Source organism: Cydia splendana, chromosome Z (genome assembly GCF_910591565.1).
Source record: "Cydia splendana chromosome Z, ilCydSple1.2, whole genome shotgun sequence".
Taxonomy (NCBI): domain Eukaryota; kingdom Metazoa; phylum Arthropoda; class Insecta; order Lepidoptera; family Tortricidae; genus Cydia; species Cydia splendana.
The window spans coordinates 47,918,628-47,942,262 of record NC_085987.1 but is presented as its reverse complement, the minus strand read 5'-3'; the positions used below and the strand labels follow the sequence as shown (position 1 = coordinate 47,942,262).

At 37.0% G+C, this 23,635-nt stretch overlaps 1 protein-coding gene across 1 annotated transcript in view; it reads right to left on the bottom strand.

The window, feature by feature from the left end:
- LOC134805166 (protein Jumonji) overlaps positions 1-15,504 on the bottom strand; it is a 64,975-nt gene extending 49,471 nt beyond the window's left edge. The window contains exons 1-2 of the mRNA XM_063778465.1: positions 15,402-15,504; positions 7,857-8,483 (exon numbers count right to left, since the gene is read on the bottom strand). Of these exons, the coding sequence (XP_063634535.1) occupies positions 7,857-8,483; positions 15,402-15,472 (698 nt within the window). The 5' untranslated portion in view covers positions 15,473-15,504. The remainder of the gene's footprint in view (positions 1-7,856; positions 8,484-15,401) is intronic.
- Between the last annotated feature and the right edge of the window lie 8,131 nt (positions 15,505-23,635).

The following is a 23,635-nucleotide window of genomic DNA, read 5'->3' as shown; positions in this document are numbered from 1 at the left end:
CTCCAAATCCGGATCTGAAGTAGGTTGCGGAGTATACGGTGAAGCGCCTAGGAAAAGCATCAACTTAAACCTAGGACGTTTTTGCTCTATATTCCAGGCAGAGGTATACGCCATTCTAGAATGTGCGTCAATCAATCTGCAAAGCAACTACGGCAACCATACTATCTATATCCATTCGGATAGCCAGGCGGCACTCTTAGCTCTAACCTCCGATGTCACCACATCGAGGCTGGTTGAGAACTGCAGGCAACTATTGAACAACCTTGGAGCCAGGAACAAGGTTGTTCTACGTTGGGTCCCGGGGCATGCGGGTATCGTAGGAAACGAGAAGGCCGACGAACTCGCGCGAGCAGGGGCTAAGGGGAAGAACTACAGTCCTGAGCCCTTTTGTGGTATCCCCAAAAGCCTAACGCGGCTCACCCTAAAGACCTACTGTCACTACAAAACCATTCAACTCTGGAGAGAAACAACAGGTTTGAACCATTCCAAAGCGCTTATCAAGGCCTTCAGCAAAAAGGCGTCCTCGAACGCCTTAGCGCTGTCTAGGAACCAACTGCGCAACTTGGTAAGGGTGCTTACCGGGCATTGCGGCCTAAATAAGCACATGCGCACCATGGGGAAACGTGACATAGGGCGGTGCAGACTCTGCATGGAGGCGGAGGAGACGCCCTTGCACATCCTCACAGAGTGCCCTTGCCTAATGCGTACTCGTGACCTAATCTTGGGCGGACACATATTACGCCCGGAGGAGGTAAAGTCTCTCGAGACCAAAAGGATCCTGCAGCTATTCGAAGTTGCAGGGTTGGATCGAGAGTTGTAATAGGTGGCGATCACAATAGATCAGGAATGGTCGCAGTGATACATAGGCTTTGGAGCCTTATATAGCCCCTAATAAAGAAGAAGAAGAAGAAGAAGAAGAAGAACCTACTTATTTATTGTCTAAGTTTGACACTTGACGATAAAATATTTCTTAAGAAAGGAGGTGTCAATTCGTAGCTGCTGCAGTATTTTTTTAAAAGTTAATCATACATAAAAGATTGATGCTTAGTTACCATTAAAATAACAGCTGCTTAGCAACTGGTGACACCCTGGCTGCTGACGTACGTGATTGGCAGTGCGTGTAGGTATTAATGACAGCAGCTTGAATTTGAGTGCTTAGTTACCACTGACTTTCTAACCGTTATTGTCATTGTGACTAAATAAGGGTGCATGTGTTAAAGAAAAACTCAGAAGTTAAGATATATGTGACGAACTGAAAGACTACGTGAAAATGACAACTTAGATGTCCTTATTTTTGTGACGATTGAAGTGTAAATGTTTTCTTGGACACCTTGCCCGCTCAGGTATATCTGCTGCTGACTGTACACAAAATACAAGCCTTGGATGGATTGTGTTCGGAGACGCTGAAGGCAATTCTTCAAAAAATATTATTGTCAAGTAAATACAACTACCAGAACAAAAGAAGGAACATGTGTAGTGAAACTCCCCACAAGAACAGAGAAAAAAAGTCAACAGCAGGACAAACAAAGGACATAGCACTGAGAAGATTCAAACAACTAGAACGAAAATTTGAAAAGGACGAAGAATTCAAAAAAGGAATACACCAAAGTCATGGAAGAATATTCAACATTGAAGCACATGGAAGAAGTTCCAGACACTGAAATAGAAGCCCCATCTACATCTCCTACAATTCCTACATAATGCCGTGATGAGAAACGACAAGGACACATCTAAAGTGAGAGCTATGTTTGATGCTTCATCTAAAGGCATAAACAATATTTCACTTAAGGCGCTCTTATACTCGAGTTTTACGTTTTCAAGGGGGTGAAGCAGACGCGTGGTAGAACGGGCAGGCGGGCGCCCCGCGCGGCGCACCGCACCATTCCCGCGCAGCACGTCTACGTCCTTATTCTGACGACATCGGTATTCTGAATTGTCAGTTCCGGGATTTTTAGTTCGGCAATTAATATTGAATAAGATTTATTAGTAAATTTGAATTATGATGAGTACTTAATGAAATTAAAAACCGGACAAGTGCGAGTCGGACTCGCCCACCGAGCCCACCAAGGGTTCCGTACTTTTTAGTATTTGTTGTTATAGCGGCAACAGAAATACATCATCTGTGAAAATTTCAACTGTCTAGCTATCACGGTTCGTGAGATACAGCCTGGTGACAGACGGACGGACGAACGGACGGACAGCGGAGTCTTACTAATAGGGTTCCGTTTTACCCTTTGGGTGGGGAACCCTAAAAATGGTAGGTAAGACGGTGAGTGTACCTAAATAATTATTAATTATATACAATATGAGTGTATACTTGACCGATCATGTTTTTGTAAAAATCGATTTCGACTGGCAAAACATATTATTTTTTCTGGAACCGGGTTTTTTAACCTAATTAGACCCCGCTGAATCCGAAATTGCCGGTTGCTTGATCGAATTCTTGACTGGAAGTGAGATAGTTGATATTAAAGGTCCCTTTTTTTAGTTTTTCGTAAATAACTCTTAAACTTAATAATCTGCATAAAATTGCCTACAAGAAAGATTTCGCACAATTTTTCGCTAGGATCAATATTCAAAGAGATAGTAAGGCGGGAAAGTTAATTATAATCACTTTTTGAAGGTCTCTTTTTTTAGTTTTTCGTAAATAACTCGTAAACGGTGGCCAATATAAAAAAAAAATTGTTAAACGTTAATAATCGACACAACATTTTTAATAAAAAAAGATTTAGTAAGTACATTTTTAGCAGGGATCAATATTTAAAAAGATAATAAAGAGGGAAAGTTAATTATAATACATTCTAAGGTTCCTTGTTTTTATTTTTTCGTTAATAATTTGAAAAGTATGACTCATAGCAAAAACAAATTTTACACAAATAATAAACATAACATTTCCTACAAGAAACATGTAGAACACTTTTCGCTAGGATCAATATTTAAAAAGACAAAGCATCCGGTAAGTCAATTATAATCAATTTTAAAGTCCCTTTTTAGTTTTTTGTAAATAACTCGTAAACGGTGTCCCATAGCAAAATAGGTTTTTATGAATAAATAATCTCCATAAAATTTTCTGCAAAAAACATCTGAACACTTTTCTCTAGGATCAATATTTAAAACGATATTAAAGGAAGAAAGTTAATCACAATCAGTTCACAGGTCGCTTTTTTTTCGTAAATAACTCGTAAACGGTGCCCCCGTTGCAAAAAAATATTATACATAAATATTGAGCATAAAATTGTCCACAAAAAAGGTTTTGTACACTTTTTCGCTACGATCAATATTTAATGAGGTATTAAAGGGGGTAAGTTAATTATAATCAATTTCCAGGTCCCTATTTTAAGTTTTTCGTAAATGACTCGTAAACGGTGGCCCATAGCAAAATAGGTTCTTAATGTTAATTAACCCCCCTTGGCTAAAAAGTGGCCTCCATGTTTAAAATTCATTTGTTTACGTAAGATGTCCGTCTTTGGGTCACGAATTTACATGTATGTAGCAAATTTCAACTTAATTGGTCCAATACTTTTGAAGAAAATGGGCTGTGACAGACGGACAGACAGACAGACAGTCGCACGAGTGATCCTATAAGGGTTCCGTTTTTTCCTTTTGAGGTACGGGACCCTAAAAACTAAAAAAAGTGACATGTGAATTGATTGTAATTAGAGATGGGTAACTACCCGGGTAAATAGCCGAGAGCGGGTATTTTCGTTTTTCTTCTAAATTTGAATTGTTAAATGGTATGTGAGTATAAATAAGATTAATTTAAGTACTTTTTTATAATGTTACATAAAATGTATGTTCAAACTAAGTATGAAAAGGTTGCTATGAGATGAAGTTCGATTTTAACATATCAGTACAATTATGAAAATCGTGTAAAATCATTCCCTGGCTTCCGGAAATGTTTTAAAACGCTTTTAATATACATTAAAAAGATGAAAATAAAGACTACTTATAAATGATAATAAAAAAAAATTGTGCCGTATCACAACTTGGGAAGCTCATAAGTCAAATACAGTTAGTTTTAGGACAAAAATGTATATAACCTTTTTTGTAGAAAATTATGTCTACTTTAGTTTGTACATACAACACTTTTCGATATTAATGACAGATTCCAAGAAATATGAAAAAGTTCACTTCTACCCCCCTCCCCCCAACCACACCCCCCGCCGACCGCAGTTGGAATGTGTATTATCAACGTATAAGTACGATAATTTACTCGAATCTAAAAAAATACTCTTATGACGGCCTTTTTTTAATATTTATCAAAATTGTACTAAAAATTCCTTAGTTACAACTGCAAGTTTCACTAAACCATTTCATTTTAAATAACACACAATAATTACAACCATTAACTCGGTTTATATCTCCACTTTAACACAAATCGACATGTGCAACAAGAAATGAATCTACCCGTCCATTTGGGTAGATACGGGTAAATACCGGGTAGATGGGTATTTACCGGGTATTTACCTGGGTGGGTAAATTGGGTAAATACCCGCGACCCATCTCTAATTGTAATGAACTTTCTTCCTTTAATATCGTTTTAAATATTGATGCTAGAGAAAAGTGTTCAGATGTTTTTTGCAGGAAATTTTATGTAGATTATTTATTCATAAAAACCTATTTTGCTATGGGACACCGTTTACGAGTTATTTACAAAAAACTAAAAAGAGACTTTAAAATTGATTGTAATTAACTTACCGGCTGCTTTGTCTTTTTAAATATTGATACTAGCGAAAAGTGTTCTACATGTTTCTTGTAAAATTTTATGTTTATTATTTATGTGTAAAATTTGTTTTCGCTATGAGTCATACTTTTCAAATTATTAACGAAAAAATAAAAACAAGGAACCTTAGAATTTATTATAATTAACTTTCCCTCTTTATTATCTTTTTAAATATTGATCCCTGCTAAAAATGTACTCAATCTTTTTTATTGAAAATTTTGTGTAGATTATTAATGCTTACAACATTTTTTTTATATTGGCCACCGTTTACGAGTTATTTACGAAAAACTAAAAAAAGGGACCTTAAATATCAAATATCTCACTTCCAGTCAAGAATTCGATCAAGCAACCGGCAAATTCGGATTCAGCGGGGTCTAATTAGGTTAAAAAACCCGGTTGCAAAAAAGTAATATGTTTTGCCAGTAGAAATCGATTTTTACAAAAATGTGACCAGTCTAAATTATTCAATTTGATTAATTTTATAGCCTTTTAAAATATGTTTACACAATTTATCAATCGTGACTGAATTCAGGATTGGTTAGATAGTGTAGTAAATAAAGGTAGCAGTAATTCCTCAGCCAGAAAAAACTTTACAGTATGATAAAGTATCAATAAATAAAAAGTATTGTATAAATTTCCAAAGAATAATAATAATAGAATTAAAGTAAATACGTAAAGTCTTAAATCGTTAATATCTTTTTACGGATGTAACGTATTGCAACAATATATGAAATATCAAAAAAATATCCCAGCAGAAATACCAGTATTAATAAAATATTTTTTTTTGGCGTGTCTTGGACCGGAAAATTGCTGTCTAATTTTTTCACTGGAATGCCATTTTATTGCCGTTTTATACCTACAAAATGAAAATCTAAAATTTTTCCACTCTCAGTTTTATATATAGTTCTATAATACATACATTTCGATACGCATTTTTTTTTTTTTTTTTACCCACTGCGCCAAATTATATTCTAAGATCATATAAGAAGAAAATAATGACAGCAATTTTCCGATGAAAATGAACGTCAAAAAAGGAAGTATCATAAAAAAATATTCTCATGTTTGACAAAACTTTTAGATTTTTTTCTAGTATCACATACTGATACAAATAACTTATTTTGTAAAATAATTTTGGACTGAGGAATTACTCGGTTCAATATATAATCAGATTTGTGTTTTTACCTAACTTAGGAGTGTTTTTTTTTTTGATATTTATAATGTTAGTCTCGGCTCATAATATACAATAACCAAGCTAAATTTCATCGACTGAGAAATTAATGCATGTGTCTCCATGCAAGAACTTGCTTCATTTACTACACTAAGATGGGTGTGTGCCTTTGCTGCCCAACTTGTTATAAAATGACAATATGACGGACGAATGTCTGAAATGTCACCGTATTTAAGAATTATTTTGCTTTTCTTCGTAAGTATGTTGAAAAACATTGTGTGTATAACATATTTGCATATTTATACTGTGATTACCCATTTTATGAAACGTCCGCTAAACTAGCACAGGTCCGACGCTGACAGTGGTCACGGGCGTACTGGCGTGAGGAATAGGCGCAAGATATTGCCGCGTAGGGTGTAATTTAGTAGGCAAAATGTTGAATTCATCAAATGATGAATGAAAAAATTAACGTATCGATAAAAGGACAAGCAATAATGAAGATTTACTTAAAAGCTATCGACTGAAGTAAGTTTCATATACATTTTCGTCCTAGTACTTCTAACATAAGAAAATAAAGACAGTGTTAGGCATGTTTTCAACTTAAGATTCTATCGAGAAAATAATGAGCCGTCGTGTTTCTGACAAGCAATAACGTAGTTCAAGGGACTGAAGTTATACATACTAGAAAATAATGCATGATATCCTTGTAAAAGTCTGTAAATATGGTGTCAAAAAAGTGCATTTTACTACACACCGCGCCTTAAAGAGTTACTAGTGGGTCCATAGCTTAAAGAAGATTTAAGGAACATAATCATGGCGTATGAAGAAAATCTGCTTCGTTACAGACGTACCGAAAAAGTATCGTCAAATTTTGGTTACATAACAAGATTCAGATCTGCAGCGTATACTTAGGCGCAAATGTGCAGCAGACCCTATTAAAGAATCCGCCTGCTTCGTGTCACGTTTGGTACAGCATCTGCATCAGCATCATACAAGGGTCGCAGAAGATGAAGGAAAACATCATCCAGTAGCCGCAAAACGATTAAAGAAGATTAAATGGATGACCTCATGTCGGGCCAAGATAACACAGAAGACGCTGTAGATGTAGCGAAAACTATTGCAATTATTCTGAAAAACGGAGGATTTGATCTGCAGTCCTGGTACCGACCGCCTAACGCGAGTGTACAGTGTCAAGAGCGGTGAAAATATTGTTAAACGTTCTATCAGTAAACTTTAAAGTAAAAGTAAAAAATATTTTTATTGCACAGAAATAATACAGTGGTAACAACACGAGTTTCTGGTAAGAGTTGTGCATAACCAACTTGACATTGAGAGATTCCAGGAGTCCCCGCACTAGGCTAGGCCTGTATCGCGGGAGACCAGATGTACATTGTATGTCATGCAAGTTAACTTAAGAGAAGAAAACTTTATTTCCAGTCGATGTCTCAGAATAGGTAGACTGTTAAATTATATGTACATTAAAAATTAACTACTGTTATACCTCCTTGTTTATAACGTCCAAAATATTATACTTGTTCTGATAAAGAACATATTTATTTTTATGCTTATGCAAACCTGGTTAAGAATTCTTACACTTAATGAATGTATGAATGATGAATTGTATTTTAATTTTGTTGTAAATTTGGCATGATTATATGATTTTGAAACATGATAATCAATATCATTTTGGTGGGCGGTATGTTAAAGCTGTTTAAAAATCTTATGTGTGCAACTGTGCATGGCCCACGCACACATGTATATCGTATTTAATAAGTATTTTCCTAAACGCACTTCAGTCTTCAATAAATCGTTGAACAAGCAACACTCATTCATTTGAAATCATTTGTATTATTTCAAAATACAGCAAGTTCCAAAATCAACCTTATTACAATCATCAATAACGTTTTTAACTGATCATAATAATCTTCTTATCATCGCTCAGTCACACGGTAAATCTATACATACCTTCCCCTCGTCTCTTTCTGCACAGTTTTCTTGCCTACTCCCTTTCCTTTAATCCTCTTTGTTTTATCGTCTAGTTTACTGATGTCTTCTTTTTCCTTCTCAATTTTCTCTCCCGCTTTCTTGTCTATCTTGTCTCTCTCATCTTTCTGCTCCACTTTCTTGTCTTCTTTGCCTCTCTCATCTTTCTGTCGCGCTTTCTTGTCTTCTTTGCCTCTCTCATCTTTGCGCCCCGCTTTCTTGGCTTCTTTATCCCTTTCATGTTTCTGTTCCCCTTTTTCACTGTCTTCATCTTTCTTAGCTTTGTTTTTAATTTGGTTCTTTTTCGCTTGGACCCCAATACCTGGAACCTCAGTATCAGAAACATTTAATTCTTCTTTTGGTTTTTTAGAATTCATTTCTAATTTTTCTGAAGATTTTCTCCTAATTTCTCCAAGTTCTTTGTAATTTTTTTCGTGAATTATTTTCCTTTCTAGAAGTAAGTCTGTTTCAGACTGTGGGTCTTGGACCTCTGGGGTCGCTGTGGGCTCCGGTGGAGGTTCAAGCCGGATTATGTCGCTGCTGAAGTCAGACAGGGACATAGGAGAATGCGGATCCTTAATAGCTGGGGGTACACACCAGTCTTCCACTCTGTGTAACAAAAATACAAAATACAAATCAATTAGTGTTAGAAAGTGAGTAACATAACGATAAACGATAGGGATATTGAAAAATTATTAATTTTATTGCATATCTTAGGTAACCTTTGAACTTTACGCCTATCGTGTCCGGCGCGTTATCGTGAACCTTGTTGCTATGCACGAACATTGATATTGGGTTGCAGCTGCGCGTGTCGGTTGACGGCTTTGGCGGTCAAAGGGTTAACAACGCAACAAAATGGAGATTTGAAAATAAAATAAGAAGAACGACAAAGTCTATATCCTCCTAAGGCCCACCGTACTACTCGTATCATAGTCAGAGTATTTATTCATGAACAATACAGGATTGTGTTTGAAAAATTGAAAATACATTTTCACCACACCAAAAGGTAAATGCTCTCTTGATTGTTCAAAAACCGATAGCAAATTTGTATTTTATTCACATATGTGGTAAAGTAATCAAATGCAAATATTGAGTTATTTTCTTATGTTTGCTAGTTGAATTGACGTTTAAATGATGATTTGGAATGATAAATATTTAATAAAATTCATTTGGTTTGATTTGGTTTGTTTTTGTTCTTATCTTACTGTTAATATTTTCTTCGGGTTGGTGCGGTGAAAAATTTTGTGTTTCACTTGGGGGAAAATTTTCGGGCGGGAGCTCGCCTGCGGCTCGTGGCAAGACTCAGGATGAGTGAAGAATGACATTTCCGCACGTGTATCGAACGACGTTTTTTAATACAGTTGCGAAAAAATAAGAAAAACAACAAGTAAGGAACTCTAAACTTACTTATTTTTAGATTTTTTAGGCAAAGCACTCTCATTTGCAATTGCAGCCTTCTCACAAATGTCTGGCGGTGTTAAAAATCAATTTCAAACTCTGATTCACTCATTTTATAAGAACTTAACTTTTTGTTCGATCTTTCGCAGTGAAAATTTTTGACATCATGAAGAGGTGTTTTATTTTTAGCTTTTATTCGACTATTGAACCCACTTCAATGCATGTTTTTTTTTCAAATGCATGTTCTATAAGACATAAACAATTGTAAATATAAAACATTGTATTATTATTACCTAAGTATCGTTATTTACGATTATTTGTGTATCGTATATTTATAAAAACAATATCGAATGTTGCCTTCTCTTAAGGCGACGGTAGCGGTGGGTAAAATATCAGATTCTGTCAATTTACCCCATTTCACACACAAGCGCACTTCACGCACACTACCTCACTTTACTGGGACAGGTCAGTGACCCATCATGTTTTTTTAAGATTGGACTTTTAGTTTAGTATTGACCACTAGCCTCCTTTTAGGGTAAAAGCATTCCATTTAAAGATGAAAGAGAAACAATGCATTTAATCTTGCTTTCCTTGTCTGTTCATGTCACACGTGACGTACCTATTTAATTCATTTGATTGTTGACTGTTTTACTACCTACTATTGCTTTGTCGAGATACGCGTTTTGTACAATTAAAGCGAATAAAACAAGATGTCATTAAGTCAGATGTAAAATGTTATTTACTACTCTATACGGTTTTTCATAAGGTGCAAAATCCATTCAATAGGAATTTAAATAAATAAAGTTTCAGCAGGGTGGCAATTCCATTTTGGCGGATAAAGCGAAACAGAATAGTTCTATCGAACCTGCTTACAAATTTTCACGAGAATCAGTTGAGAAATGTTGAGAAACGCTCGGCCAATGATGGTTTAGGTACACCTATAAAAAATGATTGTCCCTGCTGTAATTTTAATATCTTTATATTTCAACCGGTATAGTTTTACCTTCAAAAATAATCGGTATCGCTAAACAATAGCGGTACCTTACTACTTATACGTTCACGAAATCGGTATCTGCATAACTTGATTGTTAGTAAACTAACCTGGAAAATAATCTCAAAATCACCGAAACATTTATGTACAGTCACCTGCAATAATATGTTACGTCATTAGCGCCAACTTTGCCTCCAGGGAAACTTTGCCCAAAACGACAATTTTAAAGAAATTCGTTAATGTAGAAAAATTGATAATAGTTATGGCCACCCTGCTGTTTTTAGTAGAAAATTGGTTATATTTCTGACAAAGTATATGCCAAACTTGTGCATAACTTGACTTGGGAATTTTGAGTTTGAGCGAGTTCTCTAATATAGGGTATATTTCGGCGGGCAAAAAATTGATAAATAATGAATGCAAGTAGAAAAAATTGAGAACCCTTTGACAAATATTTCCGGCTTTCAGTTATAACACATGAAGCATAGATTATGTCTATTGAGATTTAAACTAATAAGGCCTAAATACACAAAAGTTTTAGCGGTGGGCAAAGTAATCCGGTAATTTGGCATCCATACCAACATTGCCCACCACCAAAAACGGTTGTCACTTTCATCTAATTTACCCAACTTCGCAAGTAAAAGAAGGTTATGTTTGTACACTAAAATAAGTTTATAAATATATACTGTATTTAATTTGTCTTATTATCCTTTATTTAGATGTTTTATCCCGTTAACGAATGAAAACACAACAAAAATCATATTTTTGGTCATTAAACTATTGTAACAGATTTTCTCAAAAGTGACAACCCTAGCCTTTGTAAAATGCTTAGGCGAGCCTTATTTGGAAATGGGCAAAAACGGGTAGGCAACATTGCCCAGCAAATTTATTTAAAAGTTTTTACACTTATCGCTAAGTTATTAACAGGGAATGGTAGGATTGCCCAAAACCTTTAAGTGATCCTTAGACATCATCATCATATATACGAGCTGTATTTGAATACCAAATTGACTTGGGCAATGTTGGCGAAAACCCCGGATATTTTTTTATTTGCCCGCCCTCTAAAACGCAAAAAAATGGGTAAAAACACGATAAAAAAATGTTTTCTTCACATAAACTGATGCGTTTGATCACAATGGACGTGCTGAGCAAAAAAAAGTCATATGATGTGATTTTTTTTGAGAAATTCGTGTTTAAAAAAAAAGCGGGCAAAGTTGATGATAATGAGTAATGACGGTACCTCTACTCTTCGAAGGTCGCAAAAATATGTGACATGCTCTTATGGTTCTACAAATAAGATCGTGTCAGATATTTTTGCGGCCTTCGTTGTGTAACATAAATTGCAGGTGACTGTACATTTGGAATAATTATTTTATTTAGTTTCAACGGAAGTTTCAAGTTTAGTACGAAAATACTTCAGATATGCAATATGCACAAAATGTAGACCTAATCGAAATAAAACATTGCTTTTTATAGTAAATTTATAAAACATTCGATACATAGGTATTATACATAACAATAACCAGGGAACAACGCTATTGGCCTGTAAGCTTCATCTCAGTCTCCAAAGCCGCAAAAACTTGCTAGTACTTAGTGCTGGTCTAGCCTTTATTTTTTCTTGAAGATTTTCAGAGAACAGCACGTACACGCATTATACATATAGACGGAACGAACGGCATAATCATAATAATTTATTCGTCGCAATCCATGGTATTACAGATCTAGTTACAAGACTTTCAGGTATTACTTATACGAATTACATAACTCTTCCTGTTAATAGGCAATATTTTAATATAAAAGTTCTATAATATAATACAAGATTACAGTTGTCATCAAAATTCATTGACATACAGAAGTCAAATACGTTTTTAAAATGACGCAAAATGATACCAGCATAATAAAAATTGATCCCAATCAGTAAAGATGAGTCTTTAAACTTTTTTCATTTTAAGCGAGTTTTGAAGGAAGATAATACTTAAATTCGACTGTAATCGTATTTTTTAAGATAGTTTACTGCGGTTTTCAACAATAATGACCCGTAAATAACAGCAAATGAAATTTAAATGAGACGCGAGCTGATATTTATGTACTTACCCTATTTTTTGAAATACATTTTATCTACTGGTATGCTTTCTCGTGTGCGTATATGATTTAATGTCAATATAATTGTCAAAAGCAAGAAAATCAAGCTGTCATTTTCATTTGAAGAAGTACACGTGTGCTCCGGTGTAGCCCCAACGGGCATCTGACTTGAAGAAGAATTTTGAGTGATGTCGTCAATGTATGGAAATTGTTCGAAAGTTTACATTTGAGATTTAATTTCTGTGTTGTCTTTGTGAGTAAAAATATAAATCGATAATAAATTGGTAGCTGAATTATCTAGCTTCCAAAATCATACAATAATTCAATTACTGTCAAAGACAAAATTGTTTTGCTTCTGTCTCAAACGGAACTCCATATTTTGATTTTTTGATACTTTTAGTGTCGATTTGTAGAGAATAACAGCAAATTAAAAATATAATGGCATAAAGAGTCGGTACACGGTTTCTTCGTGAATAAATTTACGTGTAATTTAATGCAATTATCAAACATTTATTGAACAAATTATGGTTACAAAGTGAGGTCTAAATCGAAAACGTCATATACCGGCCCCTTAAGAAAAACGCCTCTTCTTTGACAGGCGTTTGACAGCTATTCTGTTCCATTCCAGCTATTTCGTTCCATTCCAGCTATTCCGTTCCATTCAGACAACTTATTATGAACGGAACTTTCAATATTAAAAAATAAACGTGTTATAATGATGAAGAGGCTTACCTCTTCCCTCACCCTACACGTAAAGTGGGGGTGTCATTTTTTTTCACTTCAACCCCACAGTGTGGTGTATCGTTGGATAGGTCTTTCAAAACAAATAGGGATCTACAACAAACATTTTTTTTATAAAGTGAATATTTTCAGAAATAATCGCTCTTAAAGAAAAAAAAATATCTAACTTTCTAACTTTTGAGAATTTAAGAATGACATTAAATGAAAACTATAGCGAATATGATCCGTTAAGCCGTTTTTGAGTTATCGCAGAAAGTCTCCCCTTTATAGTAAAAAGACGTACAACCGGCCGCAGTTAAACGTTATTACGATATTAAATGGGTTTTTAAAAGTTATTTGGTATTATTCATGTAAATAAAGTAAAAATTAAGATAAAAATTGCTTATTTTACAAGAGTATTTTATATTTAATTTATCTAAAACAGTTTCATTGGCTTAATGAGTGATGCCGTTGACTATTGTTTACAGTTTTAGAACGAAAAAGTAAAAAAATAATAAGTAAGAGGCAATCCCGCTGATGACGATACTTTATTAACAAATAATTTAGAAAGTGCTGCAGTTTCCTAAAATATATGTTTGTCATAAATATTGCAATTTAATGTTTTTCGCTATGAATTATTATGACTAGACTAGTGTAGTCGAGAAACTGAAAACGGTGAAAAATAGAGATACTACTCCAAAAATACCTGTGATACCTCATTGGATTCGTCATGATTCCTAGAAAAATGTATTCGAAGCTTGTATTAAATAGCACGCAAAAAATTTCAAAAGTTATAACAAAAAAAGGGGGAAAAAAGTATATAATTATTATTTCCCCTATATCTCAAAAAGTATTAATATTTAAGAAACCAAAATTAATATTATAAAAGAGGAGGATATTTCCAATAAAACATTCCCTACTTGCAGAACTGTATCTCCATTATTTATATGCAACAAATCTCCTTTTTATTCAACGCTGAACACAGCCCTCCGCGCCTCATTTTCGGGAAACGCGCGCGGCGTGAAAAAGCGAGTACGTAACATTAAATATAATTTTAAAGGTATTAAATGTTCATTGAAAATTAAAAAAAAAATGGTGTAAGTATTTAAAACATGTCAACAAATGTACTAGAAATTTATCTTCAAGTATTTTTTCAACAAGTTATGTGTATGTGAAGGGCTCTAGAAAGCGACAAAATTTTACGATAGTTATTTATACATTTTTTATCGTTTTCAATAAAGAAGGTAGTTCAAGAAAATTTTGTTAATTAAACATTGCCTAACTTGTTGAAAACCTAAATTTAAAATAAATTTTACAAGCAGTACATTTGTAGACATGTTTGAAATACACCATAAAATTTAAAATTTTAAATGAATATTTAATTGTACCTTTAAATAGTTATTTGTTTTACAAGGGGGCAAAGTTGTTGTATAACCGCTCGTGCTAATATTGATACCCGAGCAAGCGAAAGATTGCAAAATAGAACCACGAGGGTAGCGAGTGGTTCGAAAAATGGAATCTTGAGCGTTGTTAGGGTTTCAAAGCACGAGGGTTAAACAAAATTTGCCCCCGAGTGAAACACAAAATTTTTTACCACACCAACCCGAAGCAAATATTATAATTGGACGCATGCGGCCCGCGAACCTCTCACTAGCGGCCCGCGAGTCTCCCTGGCTATTTTGTATGTAATATTGACAATCGACAATGTCTGATAAAGTCAAAAATATTAACAAAGTGCGGCCCGCGTCTACTTCGTTAACTACTATGTGGCCCTTGGCTGCTAAAAAGGTTGCCGACGGTGTTCTATACTCATAGCTCCAGTTTAGCCTATTGTGACGGAAAGGTAACTATGGAACTTACTGAGCATAGCTCGACATGCTCTTGGCCGGCTTTATTTCATTTGTATGTCTGAGCTGAGCATAGGAATGTAGTGATGATAATGTCCTCCCAGACGTATCCGTCGACGGCGACATCCTGACGAGCTAATTTAAAAACAAATGTGACAATTAAACCGACAACACGAAACACAATAGAGCCACCCAGATGAACTGTATGTGTAAGTTGTAGGAGGGCTTGATCTTCAAGCCGGGCGCGTTCAAAGTTACAGGTCGAATCACAAGAGCTGGCACGAATGGAATGAGTGGATGAAAATATCTATTCTAATTGATACACATTAACCAATAAAATTGGTGGCTCTGACTGTATACAGGTGTCACTCGTACAATGAAAGTTTCATTCATTCCATTCGTGCCTGCTTTCGTGAATCCACCTGAAGGCCCGTATTGACAACAGTTGGCTAGTCTGATCTCCGAGCTGCGAGAAGGGTAGTATGAACATACCCGTTGGTGGAGAGAGCAACGCTGAGAACTGGCGATGGCGCGTATATGGTGGGGGCTACCACCTCGGCCATACTGCTAGGTCTGCTAGAGTTCCCCAGTTCCTCTGTGGAGTGGAATGGAATGTAGTTAGGCTGCCTTTCGCCGAGGCGGAGGTGAGGGGAATCAACCAATTGCAGTGGTTGTAATCAAAATATCTTCTCCGCTCCGCTGGGTTACAACCAAGCTTTACAAGCTTTACTTAGATAGTTTATTGGTCCACGGATATATGTATGATCACGATCTATGTAACTGTCTCAGAATAATTATTTTATTATTATGTCTGTCCTTCGGCTTGAACCCGTGAACTTTCGGCCCGCTTCGCTAAACGAAGTTGCCGCTTTACGGCTCCGTCGAACAGAAAATAATATATAATATTGTCTTCGGTTACCGCGATAGTTACTCATGAAATAAAACTATTGAAAATAATAAAATAATGAAAATCAATATACAATATATACGCGATATAATCCGTTTCAGTGCAATTCTCAAAAAGTTTGTACATTTCGATCATATCTTAGATTTATATAAAAAATGGTATGCTGGTAAAGTACATGAAGCTGAACAACTTCCACCATATTTCCCAAAATGTCCCAGAAAGTTATTATAAAACTTTCCTGTTTAGTTACCAGATTTCCTTACACATTTGGTAACAAAAAAGGAATGTTTCTTAGAAACTTTCTGGGACATTTTGGGAAATGTGGTGGAAGTTATTCAGCTTCGTATACTCTACCGGCATACCAGTTTTTATAAAAATCTAAGATGTAATCGAAAAGTACAAACTTTTTGAAGATTGCTCTTCAATAGTTTTATTTCATGAGAACATATATAAATAATATACACAATTACACACCTCGGCCAGTTAATAAGAAAGTCTCAGATCACAATCACATGTCATGTTCGGCTGAGGTGAGGTAACTTTACTGCCCTAGGTCATGTGGTCAAAAACGAACCATACGATGTTCTTATTTAGCAAAAAATAACTACTTATATTTAAAGAAATAATCTTGACATGACAATACCTTTGGCAGCGAGAAATGAAGCGATGGATTCTAGTGATGCGCGACGCGAATCCGGTTGCGCTGCGTCTAATCAAAAAGCACATAAAGATTTAAGGATCCAAACTTCATTTTTAAACGCTGACGCTAATGAAAACATCGAAAACGGTCAAACGAAGGTGCAAGCTATGGTAAATTACAACAATGTTAAGGGGAGGAAAATGGGGACTACGTTTGAATGAAGAAGCGGTTCAATTTAAGAAGGATTTTAATCTTCTCGGGCAGAGATGTAGGGTGAGAGCCGGTGTAGCTACTTATATAAGTGCATTGTAATATGCCTACTTGAAAAATACCAATAGCAGTGGTGACAGAGACGGGACGCCTAAGCATGCGTTAGAACGAGATAGCACGGGCGTCGTCCGAATAGAGCCAATCTAAGTAGACCCCGGCTCGCGTATTAACAGATTAAGCCGGGGGTCAACTTGTAATGGGCTCGTGCGCGGCCGTGTTTTGTATCGCGTGGAGGCTAACAGCGCTGTGCGCGAGTTCAATTCGGTAGCCGGTTTCTTATGGTATAAACGTGTGCGCGTATCCGACCCTACGACCGATCATAACTTTGTTGTTTGTAATAGTTTTAGTTGTTCTATCTACACACATATCATAAGCCATCTATGATGCCTTCAACATCCAAGATAAACTGTTTTGTTACCATACATTTCTTATCTGTGAAAATGTCGTAATAGCTTCATTGCTATATCAAAATCGATTTGGTAATGACATTCCAATTTCGAACATCTCTGAAAAAAAAAGCTATTTGATAATGTATTCCAATATCAGTCGAGATGACGTTTTATTCGAAATGAAATGTCAATTGCATACAATTTAGACAAATTTCGCATATTAGTTGGTATCGAACGATGGGAATCGACCCCAACTCTAGTTTGTCTCTGAATTAAAAAAAACAACGGGTTGCGCTCCGGGAGTGCCGGCAGAAGTGAAAACTTAGTGACATTGTAACAGTTACTCGATCAGGTCACGTGTCCGTCTTACGTCTTACGAATCTTACGGTCACGTGACCTCTCGCGAGTTCGCGATTTTTTCCCCATCCCAAAAAGTGCACAGCGCCGCTAAAGAAGTTTTCACTTCAAAAAACTATTGATGCGTAACGTGCCTGAAAAAAATTTCATTTGCCGCCATTTCACGTAGTTTATCTTTTAATTAGTTTATAAGTAAAAAAATAATTATTTTGTTTTGTTGTTGTTAAGGTAAGTATAGCAAATAATACAGTAATTTTATACATTGAGCGTTTGCGTCAAATCCGATAGTTCTTATTTTTTGCAGACTTGTTTATGATGACTAGACAAGTTTGAGACCTCGAGCGCCGAACGCAACTTTGTCAAAAATCGAATCAACCGCGAAAATTTTGGATTTCTTTTAGATTTGGACAATTATAACCCTACGAGGGGTACACCGAAATTGACGGGAATTGTTTAGTTTAGGCTGAGTTTGAATAAAACCTTTATTGATACATGCATACTGGCTACTTACGATCACGATGACATTTCCTTAATTTAATAAAAATATATGAATATATTTATTTTAGACATTGATATAGAATAAGAAGCGCTTTAAAACAGAACGGGGCTCACGCGTGATAATTTCCGTGCCCGTATTTTTCACAACTTTCGCCGAGGGTTATTTCGTGATGGATGTCTCATTGAGCTTATTTCTATATATGATGTTGAAGCACCTAGTCAAATGACAATATATCGCTGGTCTGCGGAGTTTTGACGGGGTCGTGCCTCTCTCAGTACTCTACCTTCTATAAGTCGACCAAAAACAGCGGTAACACTTGAAAACGACACGGCTGTACAAAAAATAATTGAAGGTGACAGACGTATGACATACGAGTAAATCCGGACAACTATAGGCATGACTGTAATCCAAACTATTATGCATAGTGAATTGGGTGTCGGAAATTTGTTTTCCCGATGGGTACTACATAATTTGTCAGTACCGATCTACTCTGAAACGCTCCAAACGGAGGGAAATCAAAAGCCGTGTATAATATCGTCTCAGGTTATCAATCGAGGGTTTATTCCTATGAACCTTAAAGGAAGCATCAATCGGCAGTTTGGGTCTTCGAAGCCAATGAAAATCGTGCGTTCTCGTAGCGTTTCCCAAAAAATGGGAGCATCATTTGTTTAAAAAAAGGGCTTGTGGCCACTTTATTTCCTTACAAGAACGAAGAACGGTTACCGCTGATTGGTACACCTCGGTTTTTTTACCAGAAATGATGACCGATCTTCGCAGAGGCAACCCGACACGTCTCGTCATCTTACATCACGATAGTACGAGCTCCCAGGGCGACTTTAAAACAATAGTACATTTCAATGCAAGTGTGGAAAGTTTATTATTTACGAGTCCCGAGATGTCTTTTATGAGCCGTAGGTGAATAAAAGACACGGGACAAGTAAATAATAACACTTCCACACCTACATTGAACGACGTTTTTTAATACATTTGCGAAAAAATCAAAATAAAACAAATATTGGTTACATGAGTTACATGCACTTACAGTTACGAATTTTCCCTTGGACTTGAATGATATTGTATATTATACAGCACTATAAATTACGTTCAGCGTTGACTTGATTAACATGGCAAAAATTTATCACATGAACTCATTTCATACAAAAACACTCTTACAGTTGCAATTTAAGTTAATTATTTTGATACACTACATTTTAAGTGAAAATGATAGGCGCCGGTATTATTTTTTAATTTTTCATTTTTTCTGTTAATGACAGCCAACGTGGCAATGATAATTCCATTCAGCCAAATAATAAAAAAGTTTTTTAGTGAATCATCGTATTATATAACGTTTTATTTGTATAATAACATTAATAACTAATCAATATTTACTTTATATCTTGTAACAATACTTTTTGTACGTAATAAATGTTTAATGGCAAAATAAAATTTATATAAAGTTTTTGAAAATCCAAACTCTTTGGTGTGGACGTATCGATTACGGTCAGAATTAAATTTAAAAAAGCTGGAAAAGTAAAAAGCACTAGTTCGCAAAAACCAACTTTGCGAACGCTAAACAGCTACGAAAAGTAGCACTTTTTGAGCAACTGTATTAAAAAAGAGTTGTTGAAGTAGAAACACATTGATTTGATAACCCATCCCCCTTACAGTGCTGATCTGAGTCCAAATGATTTTTTACATTCCCTAGAATTAAAGTTTATTGCGTGGCCACAGATTTGAAGACCCAGAAGCTGCCGTGGAAGCCTACAAATCGGCCATTTTGGTAATGTCTACTTCAGAGTACAAAAACTGCTTTAATTAATGGTTCGAAAGAATGCAGAAATGCATTGATTGCAAAAGAATATACTTTTCACCTCAGCAGCTCGAACAAGGGTACTTTGCTTCTTAAAAACAGTGAGCAAAATGCGATTTTGCTCACTGAGTCATTTTGCTCACTGAGTGAGACAAAATGACATTCAAGTGACCTTTATAGTCAAATGTCATTTCAACATGCGGGGTCTAATACAAGTTCGATATACTTGGGTTCTATTATCTCTGTCCCTCTAGGTATGTTCTCACTGCTTAGGGTGAAAATTTTTGTGTACTACACGAGATCAAAGTTATTTACATCTCGTGCGCTTTTGAATCCCTTACTACGCTCAAGATTCTAAATTAGATTCACTCGCTACGCTCGTGAATCTATTATAGAATCTTTCGCTTGCACGGGACTCAAAATAAGCACTCGAAGAAATATCAAACTTTGATCTCTTGTTGTACAAATAACTATTATAAAACAATAAATCATAATTTATGTATAACCTGCAGCTAGTCTTTTTTATTACCGATTGTTCGGTGTGCCCCTCGTAAAGGACTAGTTTTTGTTAGTATCGTCTCAAGACGTTTTTAAAGTACCTAGTCTAAATTTGCTACAATACGAGACCTTTTTTGGAGGGTAGGCACGGTACAATCTCGTGGCTATCGGGCCAGATCAGCTTTGTTTGACCTTAGAAACAATTGTGCCAGGCAGCATCGCCCTTAGACAAAACTACATACTCACTGCACTTACTTAGCCTACGAATACAAGTTATAACACTTTAAACTCTCGCGTTTTGTACACATATTTAATTACACAAACGGGTCTACCGCGATATAATTTCATTGTTTTTACCTTTAATTCCGACGTTTCAGCTGAGTTGCACCAGCTGTGGTCACGGAAAGACCCGTAGACCCGTATATCGCGGTAGACCCGTTTGTTTAATTAAATATGAATACAAGTTAGAAAAAAATATGAATTTTGAAATGCTATCTCGGAAACTGATAGATGTACAGAGACAATTCTAGTGTCACATTGTAGCAAATTTAGTCTACTTTAAAAACGCTCTGAGAAGGTACCATCAAAAACTAGTCTTTTAGGGTTATAATCGCCCAACCACCACCATCAGGTGATCCGTCTGCTCGTTTGCCTCCTATATCATTAAAAAAAAAAAAAAAAAAAACAAAAAGAAAACCGAAAATTTCGCGGTATTTACGATTTTTGACAAAGTTGCGTTTGGCGCTCGAAGTCACAAACTTGGATTATTCATTGGGCCAACATCATAAAAAGTCTGCAAAAAATCAGAACTACCGGATTTGACGCAAAAGAGCCAAGTTACTAAATTCGTCAAAGTTAGGTACTGGATTAAAAAGTTTCGTGTAAAATGTGCGATAAAGATATTTCGGAGACGCTACCTATCCGCGAGTTCCGCCAGCCAGAGAGCAAAGTGCCACAATGTCGGCTGTAGTATGAGGTTAGTGATTATTGTGACGATCTTGTCACTATGTGTAAGGTGGCGGGTAGATTACTTGTTTTATAATAAATCAGTTGGTTGCTAGCCCACGCCTTTCATTGACGTCTCACTGGCGACGAGGATGGGATAACGGTTTATTTTTCTATATTCGCGTGTGCAATAGTGCAAAAAAAGTGTTAAAATGCCTATCGGCAAGATTGAACCTTTTAATTTAGCATCAAAACAGTGGCCCGCGTACATCCGTCGCGTAAATCAGTATATTTTGTTAAACGAAATTACCGACGACCTTAAAGTGCCAATGTTAATAACGGTGGTTGGAGAGGCGACGTATTCGCTCATGTGTGATTTGTGTTCACCCAATTTCCCGGAGGACAAAACATACGATCAACTAGTGAAACTGTTAACGGATCATCTTGAGCCACAAAGGTCGGAGATCGCCGAGCGACACATATTTCGGCAACGAAGGCAGCGCGCGGGCGAGTCGCTCACGGAATACCTACAGGATCTTAAGCACCTGGCGGCGACGTGCAATTTCGGAAGTACAACCCTCGAAGAGAATCTCCGCGATCAGTTCGTTTCCGGCTTAGCCAGCGATGTGATGCGATCGAGAATCTTCGCGGAGAAAGACATAAAGTATAAAGAGGCGATAGAACTGGCATTGGCTCTGGAGGCCGCCGAAAAACATGCGGAAGTAAGCGGCACTACGAGAGCAGGGCTGACGGCGACAGGTAGCTCGGCGGGCGAGGGCCTGCATTACACTCGGGGCGCTCCGGGAGCGTCGCGGGCACGGGCGGGGCGCGGAGCCGGCGCGGGCGGCGCGCGCGGGCCGGGCGCGGGCGGCGCGCCGGCAGCCGCGGCCGCGGCCGAGCCCGGCACGAGGGCTTGCTGGCGCTGCGGCAGGGCGCACACCGCGGACAGGTGCCGTTTCAGAAACTATAATTGTGACGAGTGCGGCCAGCGGGGCCACCTCAAAGGTATGTGTAAACAAGTGCGTGGAGGTGGCGGTCGGCACCATTTCGTCGGTAATGACTCGGACGACGACGGTATATTTAACATTGATGTGGCGGTTCAAGGCAGTAAACCGTATTTTGTTACGTTGACGGTCGATCGGCATAAGATTGTTCATGAGATAGATACCGGTAGTCGGATCTCGGCAATAAATGAAACAATGTACCGGCAGTTGTTTAGCGATAAAAAAATTATGACTGATAATACAATGTTTCACGGTTATTCGGGTTCACCTTTGGAGACACTTGGTTACATTGAGGTGGATGTAAAGTTAAATGATGCTCAACAAAAAGCATTACATTTGTATATAATTCCTGGAGGCGCGCGACCGCTGTTAGGTCGTGACTGGTTACGCGCCCTTAACGTAAAACAGATAAGCCTCCATGCAATCACAGATGACCAATTCGTGATTCAACTTTGTAACGAATATCCCGAGGTATTTAGTGATACGCTAGGTACTTGTAAGCAATCTATTCAACTACAGTTGACGGACAAGGAACCGGTTTATGTGCGAGCCCGGCCAGTCCCACTGGCACTGCGCGCTCGCGTGGAGCAGGAGTTAATGCGACTCGAAGCCGATGGGTCTATTTACCGCGTGGACCACTCGGACTATGGCACCCCCATAGTCCCAGTGGTCAAGGCTAATGGAGAAATACGGATATGCGGCGATTATAAAATTACGATCAATCCGAAATTAAAACGTAACTACTATCCTTTGCCGCGCATAGACGAATTATTTGCCAACCTTAGCGGAGGTGAACGATTTACAAAAATAGACCTTCGGCACGCGTACGAACAGTGCTTAGTGGCGGAAGAGTCGCAACCTTACACGGCCATAACTACGCACATGGGTACTTATGTTTATCGGCGTACGCCTTATGGTTTGTCTTGCGTGCCCGAAAAGTTTCAAAAACTTATGGAAGAAGTATTACGCGGGGTACCCGGGTGCGTGGTCTTTTTGGATGACATTTGTGTCACGGGTTCAAATAATGTTGAACATATTAAAAATTTAAAAACAGTACTCGTAAGGCTACGAGATATGGGCTTGACAGTTAAATTAAGTAAATGTAGTTTTCTACAAGACAGTGTGAAATACTTGGGATTTATAATTAATAAAGAGGGGTTGCGTCCGGACCCAAGTAAACTGGATGCCATTTCCAGTGCGCCACGACCGGAAAACGTGTCACAATTAAAAAGTTTTTTGGGATTATTAAACTATTATGGACGTTTTATTCCAAATCTTAGTAGCTTGTTAGCTCCCTTGCATAGCCTTTTAAAAAAAGAAAGTGACTGGAAATGGGACCCGGAGTGTGAACGTGCGTTCACTGAAGCAAAGAGGGCTCTCCTGAGCGAGCGGGTGCTGGCGCATTAT